Raw genomic sequence first — 24,707 nt, 5'->3', positions numbered from 1 at the left:
TGTTGAGGCAGCTGAGGCCCAGGGAAGTTTAATAACTTTCTGAGTCAGCCAGCTGGTAAGTGGGAAATAGGATCCTTGTTTATTGCTCTCGTGAAGGTGATGTGCTTGGACATCTGCCCTAGTGCTCTCCCCTAAGTGTCTGGGAAGAATTCTGGACTGGAAAAGTGCAGACTTTCTGTCTGCTCTATAAAAGATTTCCCGTGGAGGGCCTAGCGTGAAGCATCATTGTTTTGTATGAACTAAGTTCACTTTTAAATGGTCTTGACCAACATTTTTGTTTTGATAGCAATTGCCTGTTCAGAGCTCTTGGTGATCAGTTGGAGGGACACTCACGAAATCATCTCAAGCACCGACAAGAGACCGTGGACTACATGATACAGCAGCGGGAAGATTTTGAGCCCTTTGTAGAAGATGACATTCCTTTTGAGAAACATGGTAGGTTCACCGTGGAACACTGGATCCTCCAGGAGGAATGCATTGGGTAATTAAATCCATCAGAACCCCCACTCTCTCAGCCAGGGGTTTGATTACACAAATTATGGCATTCATTTATTCAACAATATTTATTTGCTTGCTCTGTAATAGGCAGCATGCTAGGCAATTAGGAATCAATAGGTTTAGATGTGTATGCCCTTAATAAAGTTGATAATGTTAATTGATCTGAAAAGCTATTCATGACTTCTTATTTAGTGGAAGGAAAAGCAGGCTATGAAATAGAGTATATAGGCTGGTCCTATATTTAAAAGGTAGACACACACAGAAGCACAGTAGGGAAATTTTGGAATGATACTAACATTTTATGGTGGTTAATTCTTGGCTCCACTTATTTTTCAGAAACCACTCATTCTCTTTAAACTTCTTCTATAAAGGGGAAATAGTAAGAGCACATATTTCACAGGGTTTTTAAATGAAGATTAAATTAAGTAACACAAGTTAAATAAGCTCTTAATAAGTATTAGCCATCTGGGGATAGTGGGACCTTGAGTATTTAAATTATCTTCTGCAGATTTTTCTGATTTTAAATGACCATGTATTACTTTTGTAATCAGATCAATAGAGTCATTTTAATTTCTCATCAAAAACCCAAACACAACCTGTTTTCTTTGAGGCTAGTCAGTTAGTGATTTTAATTAGTTTCTTAATAGGCACAAATCTAGTAAGAAAATATAGATGAGCTTTTAAACTTTAATATTGACAAATATTTGCTGAGGAACTACTATGCTAGGTGCTGATACATTTATGTTTTGCAATAACATTTTCATCACAGGGCTCACAGTCTTATCTGTCTGTTATCAGGAAAGAGACTATTTCCTGTGTTTTAGAGAGCTAACTCTGCAAACTGTCAAGAACGGATGGGGAGAGAGACTGAGAAGGGAGACGAGTTAGAAGGCTCTCCACATTGGCCATATGAAAGAATGAGATGTTCTCCACCAAGGCAGCTACTAGGGATAATGAATAGGGTCCAGCCCGGGACACAGTTTGGCAGCATAATTGACAGGACTCGTTGAAGGTGGGGAGGAGGGGAGAGTGAGGAGACAAAGGTGATTCTGAAGTTTCTGTTCGGGGAAAGGCTAGGTGGCTATACAGTCATGCGTCACTTAACGATGGGGATAGGTTCTGAGAAATGTGTTGTTAGGTGATTTTGTTGTTGTGTGAACATCATAGAGGGTACTTACACACACCTAGATGGCATAGCCTACCACACACCTAGGCTGTATGGTACTAATCTTATGGGACCACTGTCGTATATGCGGTCTGTCGTTGACTGAACTGTGATGATGCGTTGTGTGGCTGTGCTGTGAGCAAAATAGGGGGCAGCAGGAGGAAGACATTTGGCAGGGGATCTATCAGTGATCCCAGAGCCTTCCTCATTCCTCACTGTGAAAGAACTCCTTCATTAGGCCTCAGCAGCAGAAGAGACACAGCAGCAGAACTCTCCGTGAGTACTTTATACGAGTCCCTGAGTTCTGATGGCCCCTCCTCCTGGATCACTTTCTGTCTAGTGGATAGACACAGTTTACCAGACGGTCAGCAGTTCACAAATTAAATGTGGGTATATGAGGCAAGTTTTCTAGTTTAGTGCTATGTAAATCATTAAAATATGATTCTGGATGAAGTAAGTTTTTAGTTGGTGACATGAAATTCCGCTTTGAACATCTTCACTGACAGTCTTGTGGTAGATCTGGGGGTATGGCAGGACAAGGAACTCAGACCTTCATTCGCCAGTATGCTCGTCACTTTAGAGGTACAATGGGAAGGTGTTTTCTTGAAACGTCTCTGTGCACTCCTGATGGTTGGTTGGTGCTACGTGAGAAGTGGAGCATCAGAGAAGGAGAAGTGGCGCTGACTGCCATAGCAGAAGTGAAAAGAATCCTAGAAGGCGGCACATTCTCTTTGTGTGCCTGTGGAAGGCTAGACTTACCACATTTATCATTCTTAGAGTTATGTGTTTTTAGTCCCTGTCTGCCTTGTTACACTGAGATTCTTGAGCACAGGGCCTATGGCTGTTCCCCAACACAGCAATGCCTGGCACATTGTAGGCAATGATGTTTGTTGAATGAATAAATGAATGGCTCACTTAACTCTTCGGGACCTGATTACCCGTGCTTCTGGCTGTCTTTTAGGATTATTCTTTTCCTTTAGACTGTGGCTTTGGAGAATCAGCAACCTCTTTCCCCCCAACTATACAGATATCCAGATCAGAAAGCTGAATGTTCTTAAGGCTGCCTCAAACCCAGGCATTCATTAGTGTCATTGCTTCTACTTCAATATTTTTTCTTTCACTGCTACCACCTTGTAAAATCAGGCCTCTGTGGCGGTTTGCCTAGATTTCTTGCATATTCTTTGGACTGACCGCATTGCCTCTTGACCCGTTCAGTTTGTTTTCCATGTTGCAGCCAGAGTGGTGAATGTAAACGCACGTCTAATACGCTGTTCCCCTATCTGAAACCTGTTGGCAGCTCCCCATTGACCTCAGGATAAAGTCCAAACTCTAGCCCTTTGTGATCTGTGATTGTCTTATTTCTCTATCCTCATCTCTGGTCATTTCCCACTACGTTTTCTTGCTCCCCCACCCTGCCATCTCAGCATTCTGAGTTCCTGCCGCACTGTTTAGTCCACAAGCTCGGCCTTCTCTCTCTCTCTCTCACCTCTGCTTGGAAGGTCATTTATTCCTCTTCTATCTGGCTGTTCCTACTTGTCCTTTGGGAATCAGCTTAGTTGTTTCGGCTCAGAAGTTTATCTGATACACCTTACCTCCCCTCCCCTCTACCAAACTGCCTTATGTTCCTGACCTGGAGTCAGCCAAAGTGTAAGGTTGGAGGGCACCAGTCTTCCACAAGACTCCCTCACTTCTTACACCAACTGTAAATTTGGGGTTTCCCAAAGCCACTCTCAGGTTTGCTAATTTGCTAGAAGGACTCAGAGAACTCACTGAAGGCTGTTATGCTCACAGTTATAGTTTATTACAAGGAAAGGATACAGATCAAAATAAACGAAAAGGTGGAGTCTGGGAAGAGTTAGACAGTACACAAGGAAGCTTACCTGAACTTCGGTGTCTGAAGTTTTTATTGGGGCTTCATAATGTAGATGTTATGAATTGGTCGCCTGAGTGGTTGAACTCAGTCTCTGGCCCTGCAGCCCCCTAGGTCCTTCCGACAGCAGAGGGCCAGAGAGACCCACCAGGAGTCACCTCATTAGCGTGAACTGTCAGGTCTGGCTGAGAGGCCCACCACGAATAACAAAGACACTGCTGTCACTTGGGAAATTCCAAGAGTTTTGAGATTATCTCCAAGGAGCAGTGACAAAGGCCAGACCTCTCTTTGAGCAAGGCCAAATTCTTTACTCCACATTCCTTTCCTGCAGCACTTGTGTCTGTTTTCTTGTCATTTGTCCCCCACCAGTTGTAAACTCCTTGAGGGCAGACTGACTGGCAGTCTAATGGAGTGGCCACGAGCCGTTCTGGGAGCCAGGTTGCCTGGGATGAAATCGCAGCTCTGCTGTGTACTGGCTCTGTGACCTTGGGCACAGTTATAAACTGCTCTGTACCTCGGTTTACTCATCTGTAAGATGGTGTGCATAATACCTCTTTCAAGATGTTATTTTGAAGATTAAAAGTGATAATCTGTGAGAAGTGAGTAGAGCAGCGCTTGACACATAAGCGTTCATTAATGCACACTATTATGATTACTGTGGTTATTGTTACATTTCCAGTGTCTTTTATAGAGTTAGTCATATAGGAAGCATTCAGTAAATATTTATTGAAGGAGTAAATAAATGAATCCTTTATTAATGATGGATTTATTAATCCTTTATTAATAATTCTGAGTAGCAGTCTATGTACTGTTCAACCAGCTAAATTCCTAGACTCTGACAAAGCTAATGGACTTTTCAAATGTATGCCCTCAGTTCTCATTATTTGGAACAAAATAAATACTAATTTTTGCATTTGCTTTTTGCATTTGGATTTTTCCATTGTAAAGACTTCATTTCACTCTCTCTCCATTTCCTTGCAGTGGCCAGTTTGGCAAAGTCTGGTACATTTGCTGGCAATGATGCAATTGTCGCCTTTGCAAGAAATCATCAATTGAATGTGGTGATTCATCAACTTAACGCCCCTTTGTGGCAGGTAGGTCACTTATTCAAGAATTTCTCTCAAGCTCTTGTTTGTAAACTAGCTTTGGGGATGTCCTAAGATGATGGAGCTTGACCTGTGATATTGAACTCTAACACAGTAACTAGGACTACAAGCCTAACCAAAGACCGGAAGCTTATGGGGGCTTGGAATTCAGCCCTGCACTGTGTACAAATGGAGTCTGAAGTATAATACAGAAACCTTTAAAGGGCCAGAAATATTATTCAACAGTCAGTTAGTTGGATAATTTGGAGGCAGAGAGCCTAATCTGGAAATATTTTAGGTAATTCTGTAAAAATATCTGAGTGAGAATTTAAAAGATTAGTGCATACAATTCCAGTTTGAAGTATGCACTGTTCCCTTGGTGTTCATATGTGTTTTTTAGGTGGAGGGAAACAAAGACCAAATTCACTATAACATGTTGAATTTTCCCTTACAGGGCACAGTGAGCAGGAGGGAAACAATATCTGTGCGTGGTGTTCTGTGGGGCCATGTTATTGGGTGCAGTGACGCTGGGGAGAGCTATCATATTTTTAGTGAGGCTTTTTCTTTCTATCGGTGGTCACTGAGCCAAGAATAGTGGTTACCTCCTTCACTGTCCCAAATTTTTGTCGTTAAATTTTCACTTTTTACCACAAGTCATCAAAATCATTTGAATATGCAGCATACTGACCTCATTCTTGAAGGAAAATACTCGATGCCAGCTTAGTAATCATAGCCTGCCTTTTCCTCCATCGATAACTTTTTTTTTAGTTTATTATTTATCTAGGTAGTTGTGGAAGATAATTCTGCATAGTTAAATTTTTTTTTTTCAAATACTTTTCTGTAGTACTCTCTTTCATGGTTAGCTAAACACTGAAAGTATGTTTTTAACCTAAACATATTTACTTTGTAATGGAACTGTCCCCTGGATCTTCCCCATCTCCCCTCACCCCAATGAAGCATCTTAGAAAGTTTGAGAATTGAAATTGCATTGGTTGCTACTGTCATGGGTAAGAGCGTTTTTGTGAATAATGAGTAGGCTTATACTCACAACGTGGAGATAGTGAAACCTACATTTTTTTCCTGGTTAGAAATAGAATATATGCTTCTGTGAACAATACAGACGTGTAACATAGAAAGTGCAAGTCCTCTCTAATCTCCCTTGCTATGAACATCGCAGTTAACCATATGGTGACAGTTGTTCCAGTTATTTTTTCCTATTCATAATGTGTGTGTAGATGATTATTACTTAAACATGTAAGAGCTTTAGGGATTCTGTCATTCAGAGTCTAATAAGCTAGTTTCCTTTTCCAGTACCCTTCCTGGGAGATAAGTGGTGATGCCATCTCTATTTTGTATGTCAAAACCGGACTCTCTGCACTTTGAGACCCAGATATTCTACCTGGGGAAAACTTACACGGTTCTCACTTCTAGACCTGTGTGGTTCCTGTTTGTTCCATTGACTTTTGCTGTGTTTTTAGACCACAGATATTGTTTAAATTAATAGTTGTATCTTACCACCTATGACTTTCAATAAAAACAAGAAGGAGGTACTGATGTTTTGGGGTTTTAACAAATAGATAGATAGTTCCCGGGCTTTCTAAGGGACAGATTTGGAATTACGTTCGTGTTTCGTGGAGGTAGTGGTCTTTTGGGAGTAGATGCAGGCTGGAGCTTAGGGCTGCTGTGTTGCAGGACTGTGGAGCCCCATTCCTGGAGGGTTGTGCTCCAGGGGCACCGTTCACGTAGAATGCCTTGTGAGTAATGCCTCCAGGGTTGTAAAAAGCAGTAGTACTGCGAGACTACATATAATTTTGTTTTGAAATTGATTAAAGTGGAAGATTTTGAGTTTGTGGTTCATGCTTCTCAGTAGGTGGTTGATGGAGAATGCTGTTTTCTTTTAACAGCAGAGGTAGGTTTACTGTGGAGCACAGCTGTCAGGGCCCTCATTTTTATGGCCTCCTTTCGAGGTCTTGGGAGGCAGTCTAGCAATATTATAATGGTAATTTTGTATTCTTTTTCTCAAAGAGGGCTCCATGATTGTTTGAGTTTCAAGCCCAACAAACCTGCATCTGGCCCTGGGCTTTGCCTCTTGGAAGGGGCCTGTGCGTTTGAGGGGCTGAAAGGTACTAGCGCCCCTGAAGCTTAAGCTCATTTAAGTTCATGTTAAGTTTTCGTTATAAAACTGCACTGTAAATCTGCCCCTCGTTTTTGAATATGTGTTTTCAAATGGATTTATTTCCATATCATTACATATTAGTAAGCACAAAGAAGTGTGCATACATGGGTGGGAGAGAGATAATTCAGAACTTGCCTAAGCAGTTTTTTTTTTAAAGAAAAAACGCCTTTCCTTTATTTTTTCCTGCAAATTAATGCAGAAGCTAAGAACACAGGACCCAGTGCCCAGGGTGCGGCACCGCTGCTCTTGTTGCAGCGGCTGCTTCTCAGACACCTTGTCTTCCAGCCCAGCCCTCTGGCACGCCCCAGTCATATTCCCAGTCTGTGTCTGTGTAGAGCCTGTTGACGGGGCTTCCTGGGCATTTCTTGGACAAAGTCGACACCGTCCAAGTCCTCGCTGGCATCTCTCCTTCTCTTGCCTGCAGATCCGTGGTACAGACAAAAGCAACGTGCGGGAGTTACACATTGCCTATCGGTATGGAGAGCACTATGACAGTGTGCGGAGGATCAACGACAACTCAGAAGCACCTGCACATCTCCAGACCGATGTGAGTGTGGCCTCTGGTTTCTTCTGTGCTCTCAGCCCTGGAGGAACCAGGGCAAGTGCCAAATGCCCTGGAGCTGAAAACTAGTAACGTTTTATGGAAAGGTGCCTTTAAGAATCTGTGGCATGATTGTTTACTGTTTTTAGCTCAGGTGAGAGTGACGGATAAAATTTCTTGTCATTCTTTTGCTTTCCCTAATAGCTGATAGCTATGATTACATGAATATAATTTATATAGAAATTTTAAATTTCTTTTTTGTTTTAAAATTACTCCATGCTTTGTATCTAAAGTTTGGAAACTATAGAAAAAGTAAAGAAAATGAAAAGTCCACAAAGTCAACTACCTGGACAGAATTTTTGTTATTGCTTTGGTATTTATATAGCTTTGTTTCCTGCTTTTATCAAGTAACGTTATTTGAAAAGCCTTTTCTGGCATTATTATGTGCTTTCTTTGTAATTTAAAAAAATAAAGTGAAGTCACTCTCCCAACCTTGTTTCCCTTCCTGGACGTGACCATTGTCATCAGTATATCATAAAATCTCCTAGAGATATTTTACATAGCAAGCAAATGTGTGCGTTTGTGCATGTATTCCACTTTTGCTGTTTTACACTCTCCCTACCCCCACTCGTAGCATCCTGCACATGCTGTTCTGCCCTGTGCTTGTCAGATTGAACATGTCGTGGAGTTTAATTTGTAGCAGTCCGGAAGGAACTTCGCGCATCTCTTCAAATGGCTGCATGGTCTTGTGTTGTATGGACGCATTAGGCTGTGTGTGACCAGTCCCTTCTGGGGACCTTTAGGGGCTTTCGAAGTTTTGCTTTTACAAACAGCGTGTGTTGCTGTATCTCTGCGTCTTTTCACACACGTGTGAGTGTACCTGTGGCATCAGTTCCTAGAAGGGCCTTACTGCCTGTATGATTTTGACAGGTGTTGCCAAACTGCTCTTTAGAGAGTTTTTCCCAGTCTACACCGCTACTCAAAATATATGTCACTGCCTGCACCTTTGCCCCTTCAGTGTGCTGTCAGATTTTCTAATCTTTTTCGATGCTAGGGGAAAAATTGTTAACGTAGTTTTAATTTGTATTTCTCTTACTAGTTACTTTATTTGACTTATTTTTATTTCCTTTTTTGTGAGCTGTATTCATTTTCTTTGCCTATTTTTTTTCTATTAAGTTTTCTTAGTGATTTTTAGGAGACCATGTATTAGGGAAATTATTAACCTCTGTCTGTGGTATGAGTTGCAAATATTTTTTCACAGCCTATTATTTGTGTTTTTATTCTGTGCTCTGAAGGAATTTTAGATTTTTATGTGGTTAAATTTATCAAGCTTTCTTACGTCTTCGGGGTTTGGGGTCATAATTAGGAAGGCCTTTCCCACTCTTGAGGTTAGAAAGAATTCTCCCATCGTTTATTTTAGCACTTTTATGGTTTCATTTTTTTTAAAGAAAATGAAATCTTGTCTCTATTTGGAATTTATATTCATATAAAGGTATGAGGGTTTGGATCCAACTCTGTATTTTTCCTTGTGGTTACCTAGTTGTATTCAAAACATTTATTAATTATACAGCTTTTCTCTACTGATTCAAAATGCCGCCTTTTTTCATACACTAAATTCCCATATGCGTGTGGTTCTATTTCTAGACATTGATTTTGCTTCACTGGTTTCTCTGTTCATGTGTTAATGTGTTCATTATGTTAATTAAGTAAGAGTCTATTTTAAAATCTGGTAGAATTTTTCACTCATTACTTTTTTTATACTTTCCTGTATATTCTTTTTTTGTTTGATATATGAATGTTAGAATGTCTAGTTAAAAAGAAGTTCTGTTGATATTTGTTTTTATTGGGATCTCATTAAATTAATAGATTAACTTAAGGAAAAATTGACATCTTTATGATGTTGAATCTTCCTAGCCAAGAACCTGATAAGCTTTTTTATTTGTCTAATCAACTTTTTTGGTGATCTGGAGGAGCGTTTTCTTCATGTAGGTCTTTCCCATTTTTTGCTAAGTTTATTCTTAGATGTTTGTGTTTTTTGATCCTATTGTGAGGAAAGGATCTTTTCCCTTTACATTTCCCAGCTTGTTATCTAGCTGTATATATGAGAGTTGTTAACAAAATGTTAATTATGTGTGTACCAGCTATCCTACAGAATTCTTTTTTTAATGGAGGTAAAATTCACATAACATAAAATTAACCGTTTTAAAGTGTACAATTCAGTGGCCCTGAGTACTGCCGAACCCAAAGCTGTGCAGCCACTTCTTCCATCCAGTTCCAAAACGTTTTCATCGTCCCAAAAGGAAACCTCGTGCCCAATAAGCACTCACTCCCCCTTTCCTTTCTCCTCCAGCCATGACCAGTCTACTTTCTGTCTGTATGGAATGACCTATTCTAGGCATTTTATAGAAATGGAATCATACAGTATGTGGCCTTTTGTGTCTGGCTTTCACTTAGCGTAATGTTTTCAAGGTTCATTTGTGTTGCAGCATATCTGAGTACTTGGTTCTCTTTTAAGGCTGAATAATATTCCATTGTATGGATATCCCACGTTTCGTTTATCATTCATCTGTTGATGGGCATTTGGGTTGTTTCCACCTTTTGGCTATTATGAAGAGTGCTGCTGTGAATATTTGTGTATAGTATTTGTTTGCGTACCTGTTTCACTCTTTCGGGTATATACCTAGGAATAGAGTTGCTGGCTCCTATGGTAGTTATTTGTTTAACTGTTTGAGGAGCTGCCACACTGTTTTCCACAGTAGCCGCAGTGTTTTACATTCCCACCAGCAATCTGTTGAGGATTCCGCTTTCTCCACATCCTCACCAATACTGTTTTTCTTTCTTCCCTTTTAAAATTATGGCCATCCTACTAGGTACGAAGTGGTGTCTCATGGTTTTGATTTGCGTTTCCCTAATGACTAATGATGTTGAGCATCTTTTCATGTGCTTGTTGGCCATTTGTATATCTTTGGAGAGGTGTCTATTCAAGTCCTTTGCCCATGTTTTAACTGGGGTATTTGTGCTTTTGTTGTTGAGTTGTAAGAGTTTTTTGTATATCCTGGATACCAGATTCTTATAGATACGTGATTTGCCAGAATTCTTCTTCTTTGTCGTAGTGTTTTGGTTCACTCTGTTTTTTGGGTATAGAATTATATCATCTGCAAATAGTGATAACTTTTCTCCTTCCTTGTCAATTTTTTTTTTTTAGAGATTGGCACCTGAGCTAACAACTGTTGCTAATCTTTTTTTTTTTTCCCCTGCTTTTTCTCCCCAAATCCCCCCAGTACATAGTTGTATATTTTAGTTGTGGGTCCTTCTAGTTGTGCTATGTGGGACGCTGCCTCAGTGTGGCCTGATGAGCGGTGCCATGTCCGTGCCCAGGATCTAAACCGGTGAAACCCTGGGCCACCGAAGGCCGCCGAAGCAGAGTGTGCAAACCCAACCACTCGGCCCTGGGGCCGGCCCCACCTTTTCAATTTTATACTTCGTTTTTTTCTTTTTGGTTAATTGCATTAGCTGTTACCTCCAAAACCTTGTTAAATAATAACAGTAGTAGTGAAAATCTTTATTGTGTTCCTCACTTTAATGGGAATGAAGCATCATTCTACGGATTTACTGTGGTTGTTTAATGGTCCCCACACTCTGGAAGCTTTAGGATGTTCCCCGTCCTTCACCACTTGGATAGCACTGTGATGTGCACTTTTACATGAATCTTGTCTATGCTTGACACATTTCCTTTGGATAAATTTCAAAGACTCTTGGTTCACGTTGCCAAATTGTCAGGGTATTATTTTATAATAGGTTGCTTTTTATTAGCATTTTAAGGAATATACTACACATTACTGGATTCCACTTACACTTTTACATGCGAAAAATAGAAGTGTCCTTGCCCGTTTACCATCTCCCTGCGTTAATAGGAAGCAGAGGGAGAAGGCACCTGAGCAGCCGGAGGGATGATTTTACCTTTTCTGCTTTAGGCTTGGCTTGTAAAGGCCTCATGGACGCCAAGTGAGCTGCTCTTTGTGGTTTTAGAATTTGGATTGACAGGTTCCCGTGAGTGTGGTGGTGTGCACACGAGGTTAGATGAGTCCTGCTCACCTGTGCCTGTCCATTGGCACAGGAGCTTCGCACGGAAGGTTGCTGATGATCAAATGGAGCCTGGCGAACCAGATGAGAAGCGTATGTATGTTTCTTCAAGACGAGTTGTCCTGCTGCAAAAGCTTGGCGGGTGCTAGTGTAGAGGATCTCTGCTGTCATTAAGCTCACAGCTCTGGAAATCAGTTGAGACAGATGTGTGCTGCACGAGTTAGCAGTCACTCCCAAAATCTTGGTATCTAGAAACTCTAGGAGTTCTAATGCCATTCTTGCTGAATAGTTTATCCCGTATCTTGGGACTTTCTTTCTTTTTTCTTTTTTGGTGACTAAAAAAATCTCAGGATGTTTATTAGAGCTAGAAGGAATCTTTTTTTTTATTGCAGTAATATTGGTTTATAACATTATATAAATTTCGGATGTGCATCATTATATTTCAATTTCTGTGTAGATTACATCATGTTCACCACCCAAAGACTAATTACAGTCCATCACCACACGCATGTACCTAATCACCCCTTTCGCCTTCCTCCCTCCCCACTTCCCCTATGGTAACCACCAATCCAATCTCTGTCTCTATGTGTTTGTTTGTTGTTGCTCTTATCTTCTATTTATTCGTGAGATCATATGGTATTTGACTTTCTCATTTAGGATAATACATTATCCTCAAGGTCCATCAACATTGTCACAAATGGCCAGATTTCATCCTTTTTTATGGCTGAGTAGTATTCCATTGTGTATGCACACCACATCTTCTTTATGCATTCTTCCCTTAATGGGCACCTAGGTTGCTTCCAAGTCTTGGCTATTGTGAGTAATGCTGCGATGAACATAGGGGGAGCATATATCTTTATGCATTCATGTTCTTTGGATAAATACCCAGCAGTGGAATAGCTAGATTGTATGGTAGTTCTATTCTTAATTTTTTGAGGAATCTCCGTACTGTTTTCCATAGTGACTGCACGAGTTTGCACTCCCACCAGCAGTGTATGAGAGTTCCCTTCTCTCCACATCCTCTCCAACACTTGTTATTTCCTGTCTTGTTAATTATAGCCATTCTGATGGGTGTGAGGTGGTATCTCATTGTAGTTTTGATTTTCATTTCCCCAGTAATTAGTAATGTTGAACATCCTTTCTTCTGCCTGTTGGCTACCTGTATATACTCTTTGGAGAAATGTCTGTTCAGCTCTTTTGCCCATTTTTTAATTGGGTTGTTAGTTTTTTTGTTGTTGAAATGTGTGAGTTCTTCATATATTTTAGATATTAACCCCTTATCAGATACATGGTTTGCGGATATCTTCTCCCAATTGTTAGGTTGTCGTCTTGTTTTGTTGATTTCCTTTGCTGTGTGGAACCTTTTTAGTTTGATATAGCCCCATTTGTTTATTTTTTCTATTTCCCTTGCCCGGTCAGACACAGTAGTGGAAAATGTGCTACTAAGACTGATGTCGAAGAGCATACTGACTATGTTTTCTTCTAGAAGTTTCATGGTTTCAGGTCTTACATTCAAATCTTTAATGCATTTTGAGTTAATTTTTGTGTATGGTGTAAGATAAGGGTCTACTTTCATTCTTTCACATGTAGCTCTCCAGTTTTCCTAACACCATTTATTGATGAGACGTTCCTTTCTCTATTGCGTGCTCTTGGCTCCCTTCTTGAAAATTAGCTGTCCATAGGTGTTTGGGTTTATTTCTGGGCTCCCGATTCTCTACCATTGATCTGTGTGTCTGTTTTTGTGACAGTACCATGCTATTTTGATTACTATAGTTTTGTAGTATATTTTGAAATCAGGGAGTATGATACCTCCACCTTTGTTCTTTTTTCTCAGGATTACTGTGGCTATTTGTGGTCTTTTGTTATTCCATATAAATTTTAGGATTCTTTGTTCTATTTCTGTGAAAAATGTCATTGGAACTTTGATAGGGATTGCATTGAACCTGTAGATTGTTTTAGGAAGTATGGGCGTTTTAACTATGTTAATTTTTCCAATCCAAGAGCATGGAATATTTTTCTTCTGTTTCTTTCAACAGTGTTTTATAGTTTTTGGTGTATAGGTCTTTACCTCTTTGGTTAGGTTTATTCCTAGGTATTTTATTCTTTTTGTTGCAATTGTAAATGGAATTGTATTCTGGGCCTTTCTTTGTAATACTTCTCTTGTGGCCTGGAATCTCAATGTCTGGATCAAATTTAGCCTAGTCATTGCTATTCCCTTAAGGTTGTTCTTAGAGTCTTTTCCCCATATATTTGAATGTTTTTGAGATTAGGGCATCTTCCTATGTTGAGGATTCTAAACATAGTTTGCTCAAGTTCCATGATTATTACTTTTTATAATTCCTTTAGTTTCAGATGCTTCATCAAGATGAATCAAATAAAAGAGAAAAGATCAAGACAAAAGGAGTGGACTTTGAAGATGACCTGAGAGATGAAGTAGAAGATGCTGTCCAGAAAGTGTGCAGTGCAACTGGATGTTCAGTTAGTGTTTCTGTCCTGCAGTGGTAATGATTTGTAACGAGCGGTGCTGTGCCCAGCTTACCTGCTGGTTCTGTAGCTCCGCTCTAGTGTGCCAACACCTGCTGGACCACAAAAGGTCCATGATGTTTGTAGTTTGATTAGGTTATGCGATGTGACTTAATGAGAGCTGTTTATTCATTTCCCTCTCGTTTGCTAGACTTTACCCAATACTGCTCAAAATCCTAAGGAAGTCTGTGGATTTATTTTTTTCTCATCAGTGCTGTTTTATAAAGAATGTATTTATTTTAAATAGTTATTTCAGATAACCAACGTTACTGAAAATTAAGACATTTTCTGAATGGAAAGGGTCTTGAAACCTTGCCTCAGTTCTCACTATTGCATCTTTTTATTTATCAAATTGTTGAAGTAGTGATAGGTAGAAAAATATACCCATAGTCTTGAAGTGTTCCTTTGTTTCTTGGATAGGATTTTGATTTGATAGTCCAGAACCTGGAAGCTGAAAACTATAATATTGAATCTGCAATAATTGCCATGCTTCAGATGAACCAGGGGAAAAGAAATAGTAAGTCTGTGATGGATATTTATGAGCTTTCAAAATGATTGTATTGGCCATTTTCCAAATATTTATTTTTAATTGAGTCACGGGTAGTAATTATACTGTCGTTTATTCATCCAGCAGAATGCGGGTTATCATCTAGGGCACTGGAGACAGATAAGTAAACAGATACAACAATACTTAATGGAGTCGGGGGCAGGGTGCTGGGGGAGCACATGAAAAGGCCACCTCACCCAGTTTGGGAAGGGGTGGAGAGTGTCAGGGAAGACTTTGTCCTTTGAGAGTTAAGACTCCTTTATAAAACCAAAATGATAACCAAAATTTATGGAGAGAAAAATACCTTATTTTTCTGATGGAAATATTTAAATTACTAGAACCTATCAACTGCTGATAATTCAGACTTTTTTTACTTGAACTGAGTTTAATTTTGTGTCTTAGAGGGAGGGAAAAAGATGTGACATCTTACTGTTTTTTATTTACTGTCATTTATTTAAAATGATTTCAGTACTTGCACTGCCAGATATTATGTGCCAGATACTGTTCCTGGCATGGTAGATTTCTATGTGATTGGGTATTTTACCATCCTCTTTATATGTTTGCTAAGCCTTCTTAGAAAACTGTAAGTAGTGTGGTCTTTGTGACTCTAAAGTGGCCCTGCCCCGTGTCCGTGCTGTCCAGTGTGGTGGGTACTTGACATGTGGCTAAGTGAGGCTGAGGAACTAAATTTTAAATTTTATTTTGCTGTAATTAATTTGAATTTAAATAGCCATATGTGGCCAGTGGCGACTGTATTGGACATCACAGCTTCAGAGCCTATTTCTTTTCTGGTTTTTGGGTGCGAATGAAAGATCCCCCCCTAAAAATTCATGGTCGAAAGTGCTTTAATCTAATAAGAGACTCTGCTGGTGGGAAGCTGATGATGATGCTGGTAAACACGTTGCTTTAAATTTCTCTTCCCAATTTTACCAGTGGTTTTTTCCCTATCTTGCCCGCTGTATTGACTTGGTGTTAGAATTTTGCCTCAAGGAAACCTGCTTTCCAAATGACAGTGATCTAGGAACCCAGGTATTTTTGGAGTCATTTAACAACGATCGCATTGTGTAACTGTCTTAGGTTCGCAATTCTAATAAAATATCTTTCTTTGGAAGATGCAGAGGAGAACCTCGAGTCCAGTGGCCGAGTACTGAAACAGTATGGCCCTTTATGGGAGGAGGGTGGCAGTGACACCAGAGGCTTTGGAAACCAGGGCTTAAATGAAGGCAGGACTGAAAACAATAAGGCGCGGGCCAGCCCAAGTGAAGAAAACAAAGCAAATAAAAACCAGCTCCCAAAGGTATGAAAGATGGGGTGGAGGGGACATGGTTGCTGCTGTAATGCGGTGGTGGTGGTGGTGGGAACTTGGAGTTTATTTTAGTGCGTCATTTTCTTTTGGTCTGTATAAGTAGTTACTGTAGAAGATACGGGGAGTGCATGAGGGTATATCAAGAAGCAGAATGAAGACCTTGCCCGTCCTGTTTGGCGTAGGAAGGTCACCTACGCCAAAGGAAGGAAGAACGCCCTGTGCTCTGTGTGCACACGTAGTCTCCTTTGCCCACCTAAGGTTACTACATGTCTGGGTGCTTCCCGGTTAATCGACGTGCTAAACTCCTATTTCTCATTAATGCCGTCATCCACAGTGAACAACTTTGTGTACAAATCCTTGTATTTTGCATTATTTTCTTGGCTGGAGTCCCAGAAGAAGAATTGACAGGTTAAAGGGCATGGATCTTTGAATCTTTTCAAGGCTTTTTGGTAAATTGTCAAGTGCTTCCCCAAAATGTTGTATGTCTCCCCTCTCCACCCCCGACTCCCACAAGTAGTATATGACACCGTTCATTTTACTGAATTTGGAGTTCATTTTAAAGTCCTGACCAAGAAATTCTCAGCTCAAAATGCAATATAATAAAAGCCACAGGCAGAGGCAAAGATGCAGGAAGCTTCTGAGGACTGTGTTAGGATTCCCTGGGCCACTAAATTATGTAGAGAAAGGTGTCCTCTGGCCTGTTTGAGTGTTATCTCTTGCTGGACTGGGTTAATGTTTCTTCAGTTCGTTTTGAATTGGTTTATGAGGAGAATGGAGTTGATTTTGTTTGCTAGCTGAGCAAAGGGATAGAAATTTAAGTGTAAATTTGAGCAGTGATGGAAAATAATTTTTGGTCAGTTGGGTGGGTTTCCTCTGCGGTTGTTGAAAGGCAGCGTGTGCCCTTTGCCTCTGTCAGCCCCACGTCTTTCTTCAGCAGGCGGCAGCCTGAGTCAGCCGTGCTGGCGCCTCACCAGCTATCTTCTCTTTCAGGTCACAAACAAACAGAGGAAAGAGCAGCAGCGACTAGAGAAGAAGAAACGACAGGAGGAGAGGCACCGTCACAAAGCCCTGGAGAGCAGGAGCAACCATAGGGACAACAGAAGTGAAGCAGATGCGAACACGCAGGTCACCTTGGTGAAGACCTTCGCTGCTCTCAACATCTGACTCTGGCCCTCTGGGAGTCGCAGGCGTGGATGGAAAATGGACCGCTGCGTACCAGGCTTTCCAGTGAGGCCGTCCTCGACAGGATGAGACACAGCCTGCGGAATCCACACGGAGGCTTGCACTCTGAGTTAATTTCCTTCAAGCTGCCTCTTTTTTGTTCAAAGTTTTGTTAGTGATGTGTTTTATTTTATGAAAGTGCAGTGAAGCCATTCATGTTCTGTAATTAAAATATCGAGTTTTAGAGGTGGATAGTTGGGTCAGGAAAAACCTTTTAAGTGTGGTTTTATTTCCCCTAAACATCAGAGTTAAGTGACGCTGGAGCTTTCCTTAACACTTGTGGTGAGTTTTGTTGTAATTGTTCATGAAGTCGTTTAGATTAGTTGCTAGAAATTCAGAATGACAAGTTTCTCTTTCATTTTCAAATAGATATTGATACACAGGATGGTTTATAAGCAATCTCCAACTCAGGAACCTGTTTAGATTTAATTTTCTTCTAAACCAAATTAATCAGAAAATAATTCAGGAAGTGTTTTCCCAAAGTAATATGATATGAGGCTGTGGCCTGTAGTCAGGGGGGAAACTAAACAACTGTGTTCCTCTCCTTACTGATTCTGATGTTATTTCAGGTAGGATGCACGTGCTGTTGGTCCGTTGCCCTCAAGCCATGTGATAAATGCGCCTGACTGTTAATTAGGCCTGGGCTTTGCTGGAAAATAAAGAGCGTTGTTGAGTTTTTGGTAGTTGTCTTTGACAATGAGGAGACGGTATGTTACTGCTCACATGGTTCTGGGATTCTGATAGAATGGAGAGCAGAAGCCCTAGTTGCAAAGGGAGGAAGCAAGGGATTTCTGAATTTTTGTCTAGGAAGAGTCTGAAGAGTTACTGGATTTTGTAGGGGAAGGATGTCTGGAAGAATATCTCAGGTGTTTCGTGTTTGCATGTGAAGTAACTATTTTCTTCCCTACTATCCTAGACTCAGAAAGATGCCTTCGGAGAAGTAAAAGGTAACGTGGTCTGTTGTTAAATTTTCTTACTATTGTGAAAATGAAAACTCATAAAATGCTGTGTTTATTTCTTTTTTTTGAGCTGCTGTTTGGGATTTTGATGTTGGAAAAACTCTCCAGCATCTGACAGTTGTCGATGACTTAGGTCAGACCTACAGGGCAGAGAACATGCTTGGGCTGAGGCCTTTGAATGACTCCGCTCTGGAGTTCTGAAACGGACAGATGTGGGCAGTGGAGAGATGTTGTTCCTGAAACCGAGTTAGCGGATGTGCCGTCTCCTGAGTGAAGTGGCCAGTCTGGGACAGTCTTTGCTGTTTGGGGACCTGATATGTGGATGATTAATATATGCTGAATCAAAAGGCAAATTCTCTCTCCCGCCACTCAAGTTTCAAAATTATGAAAGTTCTGAGGTGAAGGGAAAACTATGAAAAAGTTTTGACTTGTAGATGTGTCGTTGTCTGGGCTGGCCCTGGATCATTGGGTTGTCTCTATTAGCAGGCACTTTGCTTTCTTCTGTTTTGATAATGTACTTTAATTTTTGTCTGTTTGAATTGGTGACTTTTTGTGGTTGGATTATCAGTAGTCTCTTGGAATTGCTCCCAGGACATGGTGCTTTGGGCTTCTTCCTGGTACAGTACATTGTAATAGTTAGCAGATTTGGAAACTGCACAGCACTTTTTCTTTGCACATCCCAGAGTTCTGAGTTTGAGGCTCGAGCAGTCAGTCCAAACGTGGGAAGGGTCCGCGTTGCCTTGCTGTCTCCGAAGGAGTGAGGGCCACTGCCTCAGGATCTCCTGTTCTCTTGGCTTTCAGCTCTGGGCAGATCCTGTGGCTGAGCTTCTCTAAGGAACACTCTTTCTTGTCTGTCTGTGCTGCGAGAGTGCAGCAGCCCAGATCCTCTCAGAAAGATCAAGATTGTGCATCAGAAATTGAGCAGAATTAGGAGTCAGAAATAGCTTAAGGGAGTCCCATTGTCAGAAATAGTAGAATTGCTTTAGTTACTTGGTGAATGAAGGTGGCCTTAGGCCCTTTTGGGTTTTAGAAGTTTTATAAGTTGTTAAAGTTATTAAAGAATATTGGGCACATTTATTTATAAATTACCTAATTCTGATAACAGACCAGCATTTCTAGGGTAAAATAATAGTGGTTTTAAAAACTAATCAAATAGCTTCAGTAATTTTCTTTTGTTTCCATTTCATGGTTTTCTATGAACACAGTTACAATTGATCTGTGTTCAGTATGTTAATTATTAGAAATGGGGTGTATGTGTCCAACTTTAGTGCTGTCTTCTAGCTAGGGTTGAGTTTAGACTTCACTGCCTCAGTCTCAGCGAAGTAGGAGGTAGATGGAATCCATATACTTGGCTGCCTTGCTAAGCACTTGAAAAGTAGTCCACTGGCAGCCACAGTGGGGGCCCCGTGCATTTAGTTCTGGGATGGCTGTTGTCAGTGCCTGTCCCCTAGTGCAGGCGCTCATGTGACTCCGCGTTAGGAAGCGAATCTTCCTTCCCCTCTGTGTTGTTCCTTGGCTGTTAGAGGTTTGTGTTACATGGGATTGTCTTGGTATCTTTCAGTGAGGCCGGGAGGAAAGGGCTGGGGCAGTGGTCCTAGCTGCTTACTAGTCTCGTAAACTGTATATAGAGGTTTTATGGATTTTAAAAAAAGATTTTTTAAATGTCCAAATAAGAAATAAAAGTTTAGTGGCAACAGCTTTGTACTAGAGAGGTAGATGTATTAAAACAACGTAGAACCACAACTTCTAAATAGTATAGTTGCCACCAATTAGAGAATAGAATGTGTATGTATATTTAATTTTTCAATAACATGAACATGTCCTTTCAGGAGCAAAGTCTGGTTGAGGAATTGTGGCAGAAAGAAGGATTTTAGTTTAGTTGAGGTTGTCTCTCGTTTCTTTTATGAACTGTAAGAACGCTTCCAAACCCGTTTTGATTCCGAGGGCTTGTGAAGTGGGCTCTCCCTGTGGGGCAGCTTGAGCTGGACTCGGAGGGAACATTTGTGTCGGAAATTTATAATGCCCTGCCCCGCGTCCCTGGGGAGCTTTCACTGTGTGAGGTGGGAGGGGCCGTGTTAAGTGGGGGTTGCTCACATGTTAAGTAGGTAGGTATCACGTGGACTTTGGCCTTGACCTGTACTCGCAGTGAGTCCCTGTCGACAATGTGCACTTTCTCTCGTTCTGAGAAACTACACACTCTGCCTGGGTTTTACTGGGTCAACAGAGAATGCTGTCCGTTTACCTCTGTGGAACGTTCACCTTGAGTATGCAGTCGGTTAAAGGAAGCTGGGATTCCTAGTCAGAGCTGCCCAAGTCACCCTGACCTGCGGCGTCCTGGTGGGCGGGCTGGGAATGGAGCGTCTCGGTTTCAGTGTGTCACATCTGTGGCCCTCCCCGACTCCCGTTTTGGGTAGATGCATAGCTCTTCGCCTTTTTACCTCCAGGCTCTGTCTGTCTGTGGCAAACCGTTAGACTCGGAGTCTGATGCTGTCTTTCTGTCCTGCTGGCCTCATTGTTCGCTGTCCTTCATCTCAGCTTTCAGAACAGGTGCTGCTAAAACTCTGGGGCCTTCCAGCAGTTGTTCTGAGGTGATTTAATGATGGCACTTTTTGCAAGGTGTGTGTTCCTGACTGAAGCAAATTGTGTGTTTCCACTGGTATCGTTGAGGATCTAGATGGCATATTTAAATGATAACACATCTTCTGCCGTCACAGATTAGAGGGGGATGTGGATAACTGGCTTCGAGTGGAGATAGCGAGCCCCAGTCTGAAAGCACTTGTGCAATGTGGAACTTGAAACATGTGCCGCAGAGCCTGGCCCTGGGGAAGAGCTGGGCCTTGTGTACTGCCTGGCCCTGTTGTGTCCCAAGGTCCAGTCCCTGTGAAACCCTCAGGCTCTTAACCATTTCTTCCAAGGGATTACTTTCCGGAGTCTCTCTATCCTAATTAGGATGACTTTGTAGCTTGATTAAAATGCTTAGCATCCTTGCCAAGTTACTTGAGAAGGGGCTGATACCAGTAAAGAGTATATTTCTGTAAAAGCAGGAGCTTCTGCGTGGTGTCTTTATTGGAAGCAGAACATACCAGTGATACAGAACTTCCGCTCACTGTGCTGACGGTCGTGGAGTGTAATGATCACTGTATGAAACTTCTGTGGTCTGCCCCTAGTCCTTTGCATGTCAGCCTCCAGCAGGTTGCTGTTGCCAGCCGTCCATGACAATCATTTGAGCTCATTCAGAGACCTTAGCCTGTGATTTGATCCCCTGGCAGGTCCTTCGACCAAAACTTGGGGAATGCTGGTGTGGGGCTCCTCATATCTTCTCACTCTCACTTTTCATTTTCCATAGTGGAAAGGGCCCTTGGCCTCCCTGGCTGCCCTTCCAGCATCCTCCACCAGCACTGAGCTCAGTGGGAAGAAGAAAAGAGCCAGGAGTTGGACTTGAAACCTATGTGTTCCTCTTGCTGATGTACAAGTGCTGGTGGGCGTCAGCCGCCTTTATGAAGGAGGGCAGGTGTGGCTGTGGAGAACATAGGGGCCTTCACAGGCTCAGGAACCTTCTCTTTTTTTTTTCTAATTGCACTATACTTGTTCTAGCTTCAGTCTGGAGATATTTCAGACCTCCATGGGCTCATGATCCATAGACTTAGCAAGTCTTGCCTTATCTGTGGAGCTCGATGGGGAGAAATGTGGCCCTCGTCGATGTCCGTAGGTCATTTCCTCTAGCGTGTTTCTTTCCACAGAGTGTGTTGATCTGAACCATTTTGTTTTTTATTTACCAAAGTACTGTACTTGGCTATTTGCAGTGTTTTCAAAACCAAATGTTTCTTTTTTTTGTGTTTTTAACCTTCAATACTTGGTGCAATAGAAGCTGCAAAGATGTGCCACTTTATCTATGAAATGGAGTTTTGTATGACAATAAATTCTAGTTTAAAGACAGAGTTTTGGGTGGTTTTTGTCACTCTCCGACCACTGTTTGCGCGCACGAGTCTGAGAGAGCATGCCGGGAAGCATCCTCCTGGGAGACCTGTGCATGGAAGAGGTGTGAATGTCAATCCATTGTTTAATTGTTTGGAATCTCGCTGAGCTTAAAACCGCCACTTGTAGCTTTAGCACGGGCGAGCACAGCCACCACACACAGGCAGAGCCATCCAGAGGACTGAGCGCTGAAGATCTCTGCTTAATGTCTGAGAACATCTCTGACAATTCGAAGTTGTCTGAATATGGAGCAGCTGTCTGTTGGCTGCCAGCTTGGGGTTTCTCCAGAACTCCGAAGGTTGGTTTGACCCCATTCTAGGAGGGGGCACAGTCCCCCAGACACACGGGGACAGAAGTGATGGGAGCATGGACTCAGCTAGAACAGGTCCTCCGAAGAGGAGGAGGAGGGTGGCCACTGGAAACCAGAGGGAGGAGACCCCCTCAGTGCGTGCAGTAGGGCCAGCCCCCACCGGCCTCTGGGCCGTCGCACCAGGCCTCGCTGTGTCCTTGTGAGTTCGGCCTGGAGACTCCCACTCTCTCTGGTTCTAACTCATACTTATCAGGCAGCTTTTAGTTGACTCCACAGTACCTTGATACAAAAGGTATCTGGTATACCCTGGATGAAAGAAAAGAATCCTTGTGTGATTTTTACCCTGGTCCACGACTGAGGACCTCTGGGTGCACACACTCTCCAGTTCCTGAGCCCGTGAGGCACCCATTCTGATCCCTGTTAGCCCAGCTGAGTCCTTCTGAAGGATCTGCCAGGACTAAAGTGATGCCCCGATTTAGGCACACCTCCCCGCCGCTGGGAACTCCTGGCTCCTTAGTGCCGTCTCCACAGTGGTTCAGCAGGGGCCAGGCCAAGGGGCCACTGGTAAGTCGGGTGGTATTTGAGGGGCTTCCTGCCTGGGTCTAGAGGACCTGTGAGGCTCTGTCTGTGAGGTTGGATGCCTCTGTAAGGACGGAAGTGTTCTCAGGCCAGGTAGGGAATAATTAGAGAACACATGGTTTATTATTTCTATTTTCCTCTAAGGCTATAGCATTGCTCACTCGGAGGGAGTGACAATTTATGAGCTAAAGATTGAAATACCATAACGGGGAAAGTGGCTGTTTCAGTGTCCCTTCTTGGAAACGAATTGCCCATGGTTGCCTAGGAGAAAGCCGGGTTGAAAACCCAGGTTCAAGTTACCTGTTCACCAGACGCCACAGCAAAGCCCTGTCCCCGGCATGCGGAGGCGTAAGCGTGCCTTGAGACACTATCAAAGTTTGTCATGATGTGCTCTGCGCCAAGGTGGCTTTGCTGGACTGCAGCCCAAGCGGACGCTCAGACCACCGTGAGGCTGAGGCTCAGAACTGTTTTAAAGTAAACTGTTGTAAAGGATCAAGACCAATCCAGTCACTTCAAAGATGCTGGCTTGGCAGAAGGAAAAATTGTCCAGCTGGGAGATACTTGTCTGAACCTACCTGTGGTGGAGGGACTTCGATATCTCAAGATAGTCAGTTTTTAGTCACTTATTCACCCATCTAAACATCCAGGAATCTGTCTAACATTTCCTGAATCTGTGCTGCGTGTGGGTCTTTATTTCTGGGCATTCAATCAGAAGTGGATGTTGTCCTCAAGAAGTTTCCAGTCCAGGAGGGAAAATGGACACATCATATGACCCAAGAGAACACAGACCATTGAGGTAGTGACAGGAGGGCTGTGAGCTCAGAAGGGAAATCAAGGAGGGCTGTGAACTCAGAAGGGAAATCAAGGAAGGCTTATCGGAGGAAGTGACTTTTGGACTAGGCAGGAAAGGGGAGACAGAATATGGAAATAGGGAGTGAAGGCATCTTGGACTGAAGCACCAGCATAAGCAAAACCTAGAGTGGGATGTCCCTCGTGTTTAGGACAGTTTATGAAGGATATACAACTGGTTTGGCGAAAGACTGGAAACTTGTTTCTTCCAACACTTGTCATATGCCTTTTGCTACTGGAAGGGAAATGCTGTGCTTGCTGCATGAACTCTAAAGACGGGGTGTACCGCATCCATCCTGACTGTTTTAGTGTCAGGAGTTGGCCCCGGTGTGCGTTTTGACCTTGGAACACATCTCAGGCAGCAGCCCTCCAGCAGGAGCGCTGCACAACGTCTCTCCAGCCAATCTTGCCCCATTGCCTTGGTGAGATGTCGGTTCAGGGCACTGAAGGTTGATGATTTTCAAACGCGTGTCCACGTAAGATAAATGAGCACTCAGAGGAGTGAGCCGAGGGGCTGTTCAAATCAGTGAGTAACGCGTTTATCATACACATGATGCCGCCTCCCCAAAGTACTTCCAATGATCAGGTTTCTGGGGCATCTAGTGAACAGATTTATTTAGCATCTCCTGTGGGATGGAGGCAATAGGGGAAGCAAAAATCCTGAAGTGACCCAGCATGGCTGGAGCTTCTCCAAGGCTCCAGGCACTTTGAATACGTTGTCTCGTTTAAACCCTGCAACCACTCTGGCTGACGGTTCTGTCCCCGTCTGACACACAAGAGAATACATAAGTGGCCCAGGATCAGATTGGTAGCAGAGGCAGGAACTGAACCCAGGGCAATCTGCCTCCACCCGATAGGCACCCCAAACAAGAACCCAAATACCTGGGGTAAGCGACACCAGGAAAGGCATGAACACACTGCTTGACATTCAGAGGAGGGTGAAATCTGCTCCAGGTGGACAAGCATCGTGGAAAAGGTTGCGTTGGGGAGGCACCTTAAAGCACGTGGATTTTAACATGG

The 24,707-nt window shown here is 42.4% G+C and overlaps 1 protein-coding gene across 2 annotated transcripts in view; it reads left to right on the top strand.

Moving 5' to 3' along the window:
• Positions 1 to 21,910, top strand: part of OTUD3 (OTU deubiquitinase 3) — a 28,949-nt gene extending 7,039 nt beyond the window's left edge. The window contains exons 2-8 of one of the 2 annotated variants that reach the window (XM_001501720.6): positions 287 to 435; positions 4,515 to 4,627; positions 7,219 to 7,341; positions 13,765 to 13,896; positions 14,362 to 14,458; positions 15,601 to 15,785; positions 16,785 to 21,910. In XM_001501720.6, coding sequence (XP_001501770.4) covers positions 287 to 435; positions 4,515 to 4,627; positions 7,219 to 7,341; positions 13,765 to 13,896; positions 14,362 to 14,458; positions 15,601 to 15,785; positions 16,785 to 16,958 — 973 coding nt within the window. In that variant the 3' untranslated portion in view covers positions 16,959 to 21,910. The remainder of the gene's footprint in view (positions 1 to 286; positions 436 to 4,514; positions 4,628 to 7,218; positions 7,342 to 13,764; positions 13,897 to 14,361; positions 14,459 to 15,600; positions 15,786 to 16,784) is intronic. The other variant, XM_023635599.2, reaches the window with a different exon arrangement.
• The last annotated feature ends 2,797 nt before the right edge of the window (positions 21,911 to 24,707 follow it).

The sequence above is a fragment of the Equus caballus genome, chromosome 2, assembly GCF_041296265.1.
Source record: "Equus caballus isolate H_3958 breed thoroughbred chromosome 2, TB-T2T, whole genome shotgun sequence".
NCBI classification, from domain to species: domain Eukaryota; kingdom Metazoa; phylum Chordata; class Mammalia; order Perissodactyla; family Equidae; genus Equus; species Equus caballus.
This window is presented reverse-complemented; position numbering and strand designations above follow the sequence as displayed.